This window comes from Neopelma chrysocephalum, unplaced genomic scaffold, assembly GCF_003984885.1.
Source record: "Neopelma chrysocephalum unplaced genomic scaffold, ASM398488v2 Primary Assembly neopelma1_155, whole genome shotgun sequence".
NCBI classification, from domain to species: Eukaryota; Metazoa; Chordata; class Aves; order Passeriformes; family Pipridae; genus Neopelma; species Neopelma chrysocephalum.
Window position 1 is genome coordinate 1,930,479 of NW_020897817.1, and position 11,384 is coordinate 1,941,862.

The 11,384-nt window shown below is 60.3% G+C and overlaps 2 protein-coding genes across 4 annotated transcripts in view; both read right to left on the reverse strand.

Annotated features, from left to right (window-relative positions):
- The window catches only part of LOC113976281 (verprolin-like), an 8,188-nt gene extending 6,774 nt beyond the window's left edge, over window positions 1-1,414 (reverse strand). The window contains exons 1-3 of the mRNA XM_027701320.1: window positions 1,318-1,414; window positions 251-424; window positions 13-170 (exon numbers count right to left, since the gene is read on the reverse strand). Coding sequence (XP_027557121.1) covers window positions 13-170; window positions 251-405 — 313 coding nt within the window. The 5' untranslated portion in view covers window positions 406-424; window positions 1,318-1,414. The remainder of the gene's footprint in view (window positions 1-12; window positions 171-250; window positions 425-1,317) is intronic.
- An 847-nt stretch (window positions 1,415-2,261) lies between these two features.
- TXLNA (taxilin alpha) lies at window positions 2,262-10,906 on the reverse strand. Of its 3 annotated transcripts, none has more exons than XM_027701384.1 (12): window positions 10,730-10,906; window positions 9,432-9,574; window positions 8,207-8,515; window positions 7,656-7,747; window positions 6,853-7,023; window positions 6,318-6,512; window positions 5,610-5,729; window positions 5,294-5,368; window positions 4,750-4,842; window positions 4,397-4,492; window positions 3,811-3,915; window positions 2,262-3,283 (listed from the first exon to the last, which is right to left on the reverse strand). In XM_027701384.1, exons 2-12 carry the CDS (start codon window positions 9,547-9,549, stop codon window positions 2,912-2,914), a joined length of 1,746 nt encoding a protein of 581 aa, XP_027557185.1. In that variant the 5' UTR covers window positions 9,550-9,574; window positions 10,730-10,906; the 3' UTR covers window positions 2,262-2,911. The 3 variants fall into 3 exon arrangements, with proteins under 3 accessions (XP_027557185.1, XP_027557186.1, XP_027557187.1); XM_027701385.1 differs by lacking the exon at window positions 10,730-10,906 and adding an exon at window positions 9,706-10,073; XM_027701386.1 differs by lacking the exon at window positions 2,262-3,283 and having other exon boundaries at window positions 3,318-3,915; window positions 10,730-10,903.
- Window positions 10,907-11,384: the final 478 nt, after the last annotated feature.

The following is an 11,384-nucleotide window of genomic DNA, read 5'->3' on the forward strand; positions in this document are numbered from 1 at the left end:
TCCCCGTTCCCTCACCGAACGCCTGCAGTTTTCCCGAGTGGAAGTCGCTGAGGAGGCTGAGCAGCCCCCCCTCCATCTCGCACACGTCGGACACGTCCGTGAGGAAGCTGTGCTGGAGCGGGGCCCCCCGGGACCCCCCCGCGCCCGCCCGCGCCCGCTCCTTGCTGGTCCTGCACAGGGAACAGGGATTTGCATCGCTCCGGGAGCACCACGGGCGGGCTGCAGGGGGTCCCCCCCATCCCGCACCGACCTGCGGAGCCGGGCGCGCTGCCGGGGCGAGGGCAGGGTGGGCAGCGGCAGCGCGAAGGTCGTGCTCTTGCTGGGGGGCAGCGGGCGAGGGGCCCCGGGGGGCGCCGGCTGGGCCAGGCAGGTCCTGGGGCTGCGCTTCCTCCTCCGCTCCTCCATCCCGGGGGCTGCGGGGACCCTGCGGGGACGGACACGGAGCTTGGAGGTTCCTTCCCTGATGGTTCAGGGAAAGGAGACGAGTCTGCCCGGGGCACAGCAGAGGGGCCGCGGGACCCCCGGCGTGGGGAGGGGGTGACAGCCACGGCCACCGGGACCCTCGGCACGGCCACCAGGACCCCCAGGACGAGGGGTGACAGCCATGGCCACCGGGGCTCGCTGGCGGCGGGAGGGCTGGAGCAGGAGCTCGGACCCCCTTTCCCGGGCGGCAGCAGCCGAGCTCAGGCTCAGGCTCGAGCTCAGGCTCAGGCTCGGGCTCAGACTCAGCTCGCAGCGGGAGCTCCGGCCTGGCCTCGGCTCTCGCCGTGTCCTCAGCCCCGGGAGAACAGGATTTCTCGCCTCGGTTGCCCCCGGCGAGAGTGGGACCGGGACCGTGCGGGCACCGAAACCTCCGGGCTCCGGCCGAGCCTCCCCCCCGAGCCCCCGGCCCCCCCGGACGGGGCCGCTCCGGGGCCGTGGAGCCCCTTTGTCCGCAGCCTCCGGAGCTCCACGGCCGGGCACTGACCTGTGCCAGGCCCCGCTCCGGCCCGGAGGGGCTGACCCGGCGTGTCCCGGAGCCCACTGGACACCCCGAACCTGCCAGACACGTGTCCCCGAGCCTGCCGGACACCCCAAACCTGCCGGACACCCCAAACCTGCCGGACACCCCGAGCCCGCCGGACACCGTCCGCACAGCCCGGGATTTGCATTTAAAGGGAAAGGGAACTTCCTCCAGGCGCTGCCGGACCCCCAGAACCGGCCCCAGCCCCAGCCCTGGGATCAGCATCCCGCGGGGTCGGGGATGGGGCAGGATCGGGATCCAGCCCCCGCTCCGCTCCCGGGCTTCGTGCCCCCCCTCCATCCCCCCCCATTTACCCCGCGTTGTCCCCCGGTGTCACCGCAGAGCCGCGATTGCGGGATCCGTCCCTGCAGGAAGGAGCTGGGAAGGAGCCGGGAAGGGCCTCCAGCCCTGGCGCAGGGACGGGATTAGACAAGTCCCGTCCCCCCCCTCGCCCGCCCCGCGCGCGCAGACGGAGCGCGGCTGCTCGTGTAAATCCCGCCAGGATTTTAATCCGACCTTGGACATTTTGGAGCCAATGGGGGCACCAGGGGCTGGGCACCCCCAGGGCAGGTGGCACTTGGTGGCTGCAGCATCTCCGGGAGGGAGAGCCACAGGTGAATGTCCCACGCTGGGGGTCCTGGACACCCACCCGACCTTCCCCCCGGGCAGGGACATCCCCTCCCAACCTCCCCCACCTGGTCCCCATTGGAAAGGCAGGGACAGAGCACTGGGAGACAGGGAAGCCGTGTCCCACAGAGGCTGGTGTGGCCTCCCCAAACCCACCCCACCACCCCAAATCTTCACCACCCCCCCCGCGGTACTGAAGGAGAGACAAGAGGCAGCAGCAGCAGCGAGGTTGGGAGCGTTTCTATTGGATACAGGATACACACAACAGCCCCCACGGGGGTTTTCTGTACCGTAATGGGGAAAAGAAAAAAAAAAGGGGGGTTTGGTGAATTTCTAAGGGGTTTTCCTTTTATTGAAGGAGCAGGAAGAGAAGCCCAGATCCCGATCCCGGCAGCAGCCCCTCCTCAGCCTGGCTGCTGGGAACAGGGTGGTCCCACCAGGCCAGACCTACATTCACTTGCTCGGGGGCTCCTGCCAGACCCTTCCAGAGGCAAATGCTGGAAGGCAAAGCCACGCTCAGCTCCAGGGAATGTGTCCCAGTGGATGTTCAACTGCAGCTCTGTGCAGATTTGTTGGAGCCCATCCCTGCTGCAGACAGACCCTTCCCTGGACCTGGGCTCGTTGGGGTCCCTGCAGAGGAAAGGGAGACAAAGAGGCAGGTCCTTCATGGAGAGAAGATGTGAGAGCAGCTGCGTTGCCAGAAGAGAATCCAAAGCTGTTCCACTGAACACATCCACGGTGGGAAATGTCTCCAGCCAGCTGGCTCCAGCTTCCAGCAGAAGGAAGGCAATGCTGGGAATAAAGTCTGTCACAGGGAAGCTGCAGCGAAGGAGGGTTGAAGCACGTCAGGTCTTCCAAAAGAACACTGGAAAGAGAAAGTCTTGAGAAACTAAGGAGAAATCCCAAACCCCAGTGCCAGCAGGTCCCACGTCTGTCCCTGAACACCCTCCCAGCAAAGCCGGGTCCTTGGGGCGAGCGGGGCGAGGCAGCACTAGGGAGATGCTCTTCCAAGAAGGCAGAGAGGGAAAGGAAAAGGGAGGTCTGGGATAGCACAGGCACCCCCAGGCTGGAGGGCCCACGGTCCTGGAGCTGGTCCCGGCGATCCTGGAGCAGACACAGGGTTTATCCTCCCGGAGCCCCAGCTCCGTGGGTGCCCCCAGGGATGGGGCAGAGGAGCTTGGGGGGGCCCCGTCCCCCTGCACAACGATGACACACTTGTGCAAAACACTTGGGAATTAGACCTTTGGATTAACTGTTTAATACACTTGTGCACATGTGCGTTCAGCAAAGAGGCAACTGTGAATCGTAAGGCGATTGAGACATTGGCAGGTCCTGGGAAGAGCGAAAGTCCCGCGGGACAGGACCGGGAATGCCCTTCCTGCTTCTCCTTGTGCCCGTTCCACGCACAGAACAGAGCAGGGGAACGGCCTCTTGCACCCCCAGCTCACACAGGAGCAAGTCCAGGAGCTCCCTCCTGCCCGGAGGAGAGGGAGGCGGGAGAATCCAGCGCTGTGGTTCTCCCAGCTCTGTTCCTTGGCTTTCAGTCGGTGCCAGAGTCGCTGTGACAGCAGAGGCGGTGCCGGCGCATTCCATGGCACACAGATCCACGGACCTGCCCTCCTGAGCTGCGCCAGATTTTGGGGATCGCAGCCCCTGCCAATGACAAGGTCTTTTAGTGAGAGGGACGATCAGTTGAGGCTCCATATATTAGTTATTGACACACGCAGGGAGGCGGGTCAGTCTGGTTTTCCATGGGTATCCATATATAAAGTGTACGTTGCCCTGCACATTTTTTATATATCATATATATATATATATATATATATATATAAAATTTAAAAAAAAAACAACCCTAAAAGCTAGGAAATCTCACATCCCCCGGGAGGGCTGTCCTGTCCTTTTCCACCTGTCCCAGGAGCGGGAGAGGGGCATCAGATGGAGTCTGCACATCCAGGTCCCCCCTCCCTGTGCCCACCCCTGTGCCCTGCAGAGGCTCAGTCGGTGCCCCGAGGTCCCTCCTCAGTCCCGCTCTGCCCTGTGGCTCCTGGGCTCAGTTCTCCCAGGCTCTCTGCAGGATCCGGGCTGTGCGTGGCCTTTCCCGAGCTGGGACAGTCGGAGCTGTCCCGGGATGGGTCCTTCAGAGGCTCTGCCAGGTCTGTGTGGGCACACAGGTCCTGCACCTTCTTGTTGAGGTCGTTGCGCTCCGTCTGCAGGGCCCGGCACAGCTTCTCCAGCCGCTGGATCTTCACCTGCAGCCCCTCCAACTCCTTGTCCCGGAGGGTTTTCTGCAGGGAGAGGCAAAAAGGGAGGGATGAAACCCCAGAGGGATATGGGCAGACAGTGACAGCATGGGGGGATGGTTTTAAACTGCCAGAGGGCAGGGTTAGGTGGGATAGGGGGGAGAAATCCTTCCCTGTGAGAGTGGGGAGGCCCTGGCACAGGTTGCCCAGAGAAGCTGTGGCTGCCCCTGGATCCCTGGAAGTGCCCAAGGCCAGGTTGGAGCAACCTGGGCTAGTGGAAGGTGTCCCTGCTCATGGAACTGGATGATCTGTAACGTTCCTCCCAACCCAAACCATTCCATGATTGATTCTAGGGAAGCTTGAAGGGAAAATACTTGTGACCAAGGAAACACTCAGCACTCAAAGCACCTGAAGCTGCATCAAGGCTTTCTTTCTGCCCTTGTCCCCTCAGACCTCACCATCCTGCATTAAGGCAGGAGTTGTCCTGTCCCCCCTCAGCTCCAGCCCACCCCCAGGGCCTCCTCACCTCCTCTGCCATCTCCAGGAGAGCCTTGTTGCTGCTCTCCCAGCGGGAGCGGTACATGGTGGTCTCCTTCTCCAGCTTCTTGATCTTCTTGGTCATCTACAGGATCACAAAAAGGGCACAAATAGAATCACAGAATATCCTGAGTTGGAAGGGACCCATCAAAGTCCAACTCCTGGCCCTGCACAGGACACCCCAAGACAAATAAGCCCCAGGCAGAGCACTGCAGTGACATCCCACACATCCTCAGGTGCCACCCCCTCCCCTGGCACAGACTCAGAATTAAACAGAACGATGGAGCTGTGGCTCTTGCAGCTCACATGGAGGAGAGCCAGGACAGCAGAAGTGTCACCCACCTTCTCCATCTCCTGTTTAAACGTTGTGAACACTTCACTGCTTTTGGAAAGGGTGTTCTGGAATTCCTCGAACTTCTCTGTGTAGAGAGCCAGCTGTGGGGAGAGACAGGGAGCTCACCAGGGCACCCACTGACAGCCTCACCCGGGCAGGGATGAGGCCAACCAGGGACTGAGCTGCTTGTCCTGGGACACAAACAAAGTGGCAGCACAGAGCTGCTCTGCCAAGGGAAAATTCTGTCCTAGGGAAACACCCTTGGAGTGTTGTGTCCTGTAAACATCTCCTGGCCAGGGCAGGAGGCACTTGCTGGGGCTGATTCAGTGAGGGATGATCCCATGACTGCTCTCAGCACTGGAAAAAACCAAGGCACTTTTCTGCCAGAAGGCAGAATTGCTGAAGGAAGTCTCAGCTCACCAATACCAAAGCCCAGGAGGGATTCTACCCCTGTGTCTTCCAGATTAAGGAACTTTTGGATTGTTCCTTGCTTAGGAAAGAAGAAAAGAAACCCAAACAAAACAGGCTGAGCACACAGAGCAGGTGACTCACCTGCTGCTTGAGGTGGGTCTCCTGCTGCTTCATCAGCTCACACATCCTCTGTGATTCCACAGCTTCCTTCAGCAGCTGGGGAAGAGCAAAAGCAGTTACCTGGGAGTGCTCTGAGCACATCCCTGCACGGCTGGTGCTGGGCCTGGAGATGGGAGCAGGCTGGGAGAAGCACAAGGAGCAGAGCAGGGCTCCAGCCCGGCTCCTGAAGCTGCTCAGGAAGCAAGGCAAGATGTGGGATAACCTGCTCTGGGCTCTGCACTCAGGGATCCAGCAGTAACCAGGGTCACAACCACCCCAGAAATGCTCCACGACTTACAAAGTCCTTCTCCCGCTGGTGCCTCTCCTCTGCCTCCTTCAGCATTTCCTGGGCCTGCTGGAGTTTGGCATCCACCAGCTGCTGCTGCAGCTCCTTGTGCTTGAACACCTTGTCAATGTGCTGCCAAGGGAACACCACAGGCTCAGAAGACCCCAGACAAACAGATATTCTTACTGCAGGTTATTTATAATGTATGTTAAAGGTATGAATGAACCTTAATGTTCTACACAAAGTAAAAATGTCTAGTTTGCATTAAATGAATTGAGGGAACTCTCAACAGCACAAATAACCAACCTAAAAAAAATATCATGTACCTTTTACTGGTATAAAATGCACATAGCTGGATGTTTGTATGTGCATTTAGATACACTGGATATAGATACATTTAGATATTTTGGATATACTGGATATTTTCCTCTGCTAAAGCAGTGAGTGTGTGGTGCACTTCCCCCTCCTGTTGAATCTTTATCATTTGAGTGTTGCTTTTGAAAACCTGTGTTCCACTTTGCTACACTTACACAAGCAACACCCATTTCCCTTCCACTCTGCAAAACACGGCCTTGAAGTTCTGTGGCAGTAAAAAACGTGGCTTGATGAGAGGGCTGTGGTTACCAGGAATGTGATGATGGAGAATCTGTTGGGTTTATCTCCCCTCTGGAAGCAGGAACCCCCTTCCCTGGGCAGGGGGATACCCCTGTCCTGACCCACCTCCTCCCGCAGCTCGTACTGCTCGATGAGCTTCTTGAGCCTCTCTGCCAGCTCCATGTTCTCCTGGCGCAGCTTGGAATTCCTCTCGTTGTGCTGCTCCATCTGGAGCTGGATGTCGTTCAGCGTCACCTGGAAGTGGGAGGTCACCTCCTTCCTCTTCTCCTCCTCCTCCCGCGCACGCTGGACGCCCTCCTCCTGCGTGAGGAGGGCAGGGATGGGAGGGACACGTCACCAAAGGGATGCTCTGAGCCCACCCAGCCTCCCACTATTCCTTATATCCACCAGGAAAGGACTCTGGGCCTTTCCCTTCCCTTTCTCCAGTGGCTAAACCCCCGAGTGTTATTTTTCCCTTCCCTTTCTCCAGCGGTTACACCCCGAAATAACACTCAGACAACACAGACAACGAGGGCTTAACACCAAAATTAAAGCCCTGCCCTGAGGGCAGACTGTGGGCAACCACTGGTTTGCCAAAGTGGAGAGTGATCCAAGTGTTTGGGATGGAGCAGCCCTGGGAGCAGAGCTGGGAGACACCTGCCTTGAGGGTGCGGTTGTGCCTCTGGAGCTCCCGGCACAGGCTCTCCAGTTTGCTCCGGGCCAGGATGGCCTTGCTGTGCTCGCTCTGCAGGTGATCCTTCTCCTGCACCAGCTGTGTCTGCTTCTTCTGCAGGATCTTCATCTGCTTCTGGGAGTTACGGTGCTCTTCCAGCTGGGAAAGGGGAGCAGAGGGCATGGATGGAGCAGGGTAGGGGAGGGCAGTGTGTTGTGCCCGCTGAGGGACACGCGGAGCAGAGACTGTGCTCCAACAAGAGCAGCTTTGTGACACTAAAGGTGACACTTCTGAGCAGAGCAGGAGTGACACAGAGCCCAAGGGCCCCTGGACAGGGCTTTTCTCCTTCCTAAATTCCCGTTCTGCTGGAATCTGAAAGACCTGCACGTTGCCCCAGCACCTCCAGGCATGTGTTGCTCCAACAGAGCACAGGGAAAACCCACCCACGGACACTTTGGACAGGCACAGGCAACCCCACACCTCCCCTGCCCCAGATCTGTGCAGGGAACTAGACCTGTGCCCAGAACTAACTCTGGTTAAACGAGGTGTCAGGCTTTGTGTGTGAAAACAGACCTGAGCTCCTCTTACACTCAGATTTGCCAAAATTCCTCCTGTCCACGCTCACACTTCACAACCACCACCAGGTTGGACCCAGCAACACCCACCCCCTCCTATCCAGGTATCCAGCACTGCAGAGATCCCAGGGCACTGCAAAGCTCCAGGGTGTTCCTGGAATGTCCCTCCTGCCTCCCTGAGCTGCTGTGTCACCCCCCAGCCCCAGAGGGACTCACCAGCTCAGCGTATTTCTTGCACAGAGCTGCCAGTTTCTCCTCTGACGTGCTCAGGGTGTTCAGTGTCTGCATCAGCAAAGTGATTTCCTTGCCTGGAATGAGACAGGGCATGGAAATAAATAAACAAACTGGATAAAATGGCTTACACAGAGCTCTGGCTCGTGAGAGTGAAGAGAGGAGGGAACTGAGCAGGTCTCGCAGCCCTGGGCCAGAGCTGCTGTTCCTGGGGTCTTCTCAGGGCTCTGCCCCACGGATTTCACCACATACAGTGGGAAAATAAGTGGAGCGGCTGGGGAGAGACCTGGTTTTCAGAGCAGGAATCACCACTGGGCTGGCTGGAGCCAGCTGTGTCCAGGAGAAGAGAAACCCATGGAATTCATAGGCTGTGGCAGCCCCAGGAGCAGCCAGTGCCTTTGCTGCCCTGGGTACATCCCTCACACCCCCCAGAACAGGACGCTGTGCCACTCCCAAACACATCCAAGGGCACGGATTTGATCAGAGCAGGATAAACCCACGGGCTGCAGCGCACCCAGGGGCAGGGAACCTCTTACCTAAACCCTTGGCTTTCTTCTTCTCCTGAGCCTTCTTCTGGTCTCTGTCCCCGCCCTCCTCGGTGCCCTTGGAGTTCTCCTTCTCCCCGTTCATCTCGGGCCCTCCCGGCTCCTGCTCCCCGTTCCGGGGGGACTCGGGGCGGCCCTTGTCGGGCTCCTCGGGCTCGGGGGGCTCCCCGTGCCCACTGTCCTCTGCTGGGCCCTCCTGGCTGGCATCCACACAGTAGGTGCTCAGGATGTCCTCCAGCTGCCGGCTCAGCTCCTCGGACACATCCCGGGAGGACTTGGAGTCCTCCTGAGTGAGGGGAGCTGGGGAGGGGGGGGACAAACACAAAGCGTGAGGGTCCCCCCCTCCACACACACACAGGGAAGGGGAGGTTTTCCTGGCTGGACTTGCAGCAGGATAAGCTGCTTTGTCTCCAGCCAGCTGCCCTGACAATGGCAGGGCATTCCCAACAGCCTCTCCTTTGATCACCAGAGCATGACCAAGCCCCTGACATCTGTCAAGAGCAAAAATTCCACCCCCAGCCCCCCACTCAACCACAAGCAGGTTGTCTGTGAGCTTTTTCCTCAACTCCCCCCCCCCCCAAGAGGAACTGGCAGCTCAGATCCCCCAGGGCTGGGCTTTTTAGCATGACAATGGGTTTTAAACCTGGGTGAGCCTCTGTCCTCACTGGAAGAGCAGCTGTACTGGGATCAAACATCCCTCATCCCACCCAGCAGACACTCAGACATGGAGCAGGCAGCACATCCTGCCTCCAAACTTTTTCCAAGAGCAGCTGGTTGTTAAAATAACTCTCCTCACTGTGTGTTTCCTCCATCCCCAGGCACGGGAGCACCAGGCAGGGTTAATTTTAACCAAGCCCCTACTCCATTACACCTGGATTTTGTATCCCAGAGAACAGTTTTGATGAGTAACAGGAAAGAGCTGCCTGGCATTTTCTGAATGGGACCCTTAAGGTCAAAGCAACAACAAACAACCCTTTGCTTCCAGGTAGAACTGACTCCATGATTCTGCCAGGAAATGGGAAGTCCTCCAGGACTGCACACAGAAATGAGGGAAAAACCCAGGAATTTCTGCCCTGGAAAACACAGCTGCTCATATACAAAGAGCTGGATGCAGAGAAAGCAGCAACCTGAATCCTTCCGGGCTCAAACCCACCCTCACACATTCCAGGGAATGCCAGCAGTGCCACCCCCCCATTCCCCAGGGACCCCCCCACACCTTCTGGGGGTGCTGCAGCCTCGGGTGAGTCTCCCTCCTCCAGCCCCATCCCGCTGCTCGTTTTGGAAGCACCAGAGGGACGTGGGGCTCCTTTGGTCTCCACCCCCTGGTTCTTCATCACAGCCTTTCGGCCCTCTCAGACTCTGCAGAAACAAAGAGCGACTTTAGGAACGTTTGGAGGGTTTGGGGAGCCATCCACCTGGACTGGGAAGGAGCAGGAGCTCCCACCACGGCTCTGTGCCAAGGAAAGCAGGGCCTGGTTCCCAGTTTGTACCTCTTGGATTTCAGAGCTGACAGAGAAACCCCCTTGCTGGGTTTGGACCCAGAAACCAGAGCATCTCCAGCAGAGAGGTCAATCCCTGCTGAGCCCAAAAACCCCAGGCAAGGAGAACCCAAAATCCCAGCTCTTCATCTCCATCCCCTCTCCCTCTGCAGGGCTTGGATGTTCTCACCCTTCTCACCCTCTGCTCTGCTTATGACACTAATTATGGGCTGAAGATGCTGATGCTCCTGCTCTAGAGGGGAGGGGCTGTTCCCAGTTTGGAGCTCAGGACAGTTCCAAGTCCAGGCTGTTCCTATTTTGGAGGTGAGGGGCTGTTCCCACTTTGGAGCTCAGGACAGTTCCCCATCCAGGCTGTTCCCCGAGCAGTGGGACCCCCTTCCCGTGCCCCCCCGCTCCCCGCAGCAGTCCCACCGGGCCCATCCCCTCCCGGGGCTCCTCCTGGCAGGGAAACCCGAGGGCAGAGCGGCAGCGGAGCCCGGCCCGTGTCACCGCCCACGTGCGGGATCTGCGGGGCAGCGCCTTCACCCGCACCTGCCCCGCGCCTCGGGCGCTGCTTTTCCGCTGCTGCTGCAACGGGAGCGGCTCCCGGGAGGGAACCGGGGCCCAGGAGCCACAACCGGGGTTCGGGGGGGGGGGGCAATAACCGGGGCTCGGGGGGAGATCACCGGAGCTCGGGGGAGGGGTTAACCGGGGCTCGGGGGGCGATAACCAGGCTCGAGGGGCGATCACCGGCCCCGCAGCACCCCTGGAACCCACCGGCCCCGCTCCCCCCGGCCCATCGCCCCCCCGGCCCATCGCCCTCTCGGTCCTGGCCCCACTCCCCCCCGCCCCGTTACACTGGGACGCGGCTCCCGGTGCCCCCCCCCCTCCACTCCGTTATCACCCCCGGGGTTCGGCCCGGCCGCCGGTGCCGCCCCCGCCCTCACAACCCCGCGACCCCCTCCCTCCCCCGCCCTTGACGTCAAAGCCGCCCCGCGCCCCCCCCCCACCCCGCGGGGTGACGTCACGCGCGCACCCCCGTGACGTCAGCGCCGGCGGTCTGACGCAGGTGCCGCCTCGCTGCTCAGCCGGCAGGCGCGGCGCCGCGGTGCATGCGGGCCGGTGTGCCCGCGGTGCGTCCCGCCGGTGCCGGCGCTGAGGGTGCCCGTGCTGAGGGCGCCGGTACCGGCTCTGAGGGAGCGGCTCGGCCCCGGGGCCTCCAACGGCCGCGCGTGCGCCCGCCCCGCGCCGCCCCGCCAATCAGCGCCCGCCGCGCGCGGGGCACGCCGGGAACCGCCGCGGAGACGCGGCGGGAGGCAGCGAGGGGGGGAACTACAACTCCCAGCACGCACCGCGCGCAGTCCCCAACTCCCGGCGTTCACCGCGCGGGACGAGGGACGGGAGAAAGGAGAGGGAGAGGAGGGAGGGAAGGAGGAGGAGGAAGAGGAGGAGGAAAGCAAGGAGGAGGGAAACCAGGGCCTACAGCTCCCGGCGTGCCCCGCGCATGGCGGCACTGGGGACTACAACTCTCAGCATGTCCCGCGCGCGTGGGAGCGATAAGGAGAAAGAAAGAGGAAAGAGGGAGGGAAACTGTTGCCTATGGCTCCCGACATACCCCTCGTGGGGAGGGGAGAAGAAAGAGGAGGAGAAGGAGGAGGAAGGGAAGAAAACATGGCCTACAGTTCCCGGCA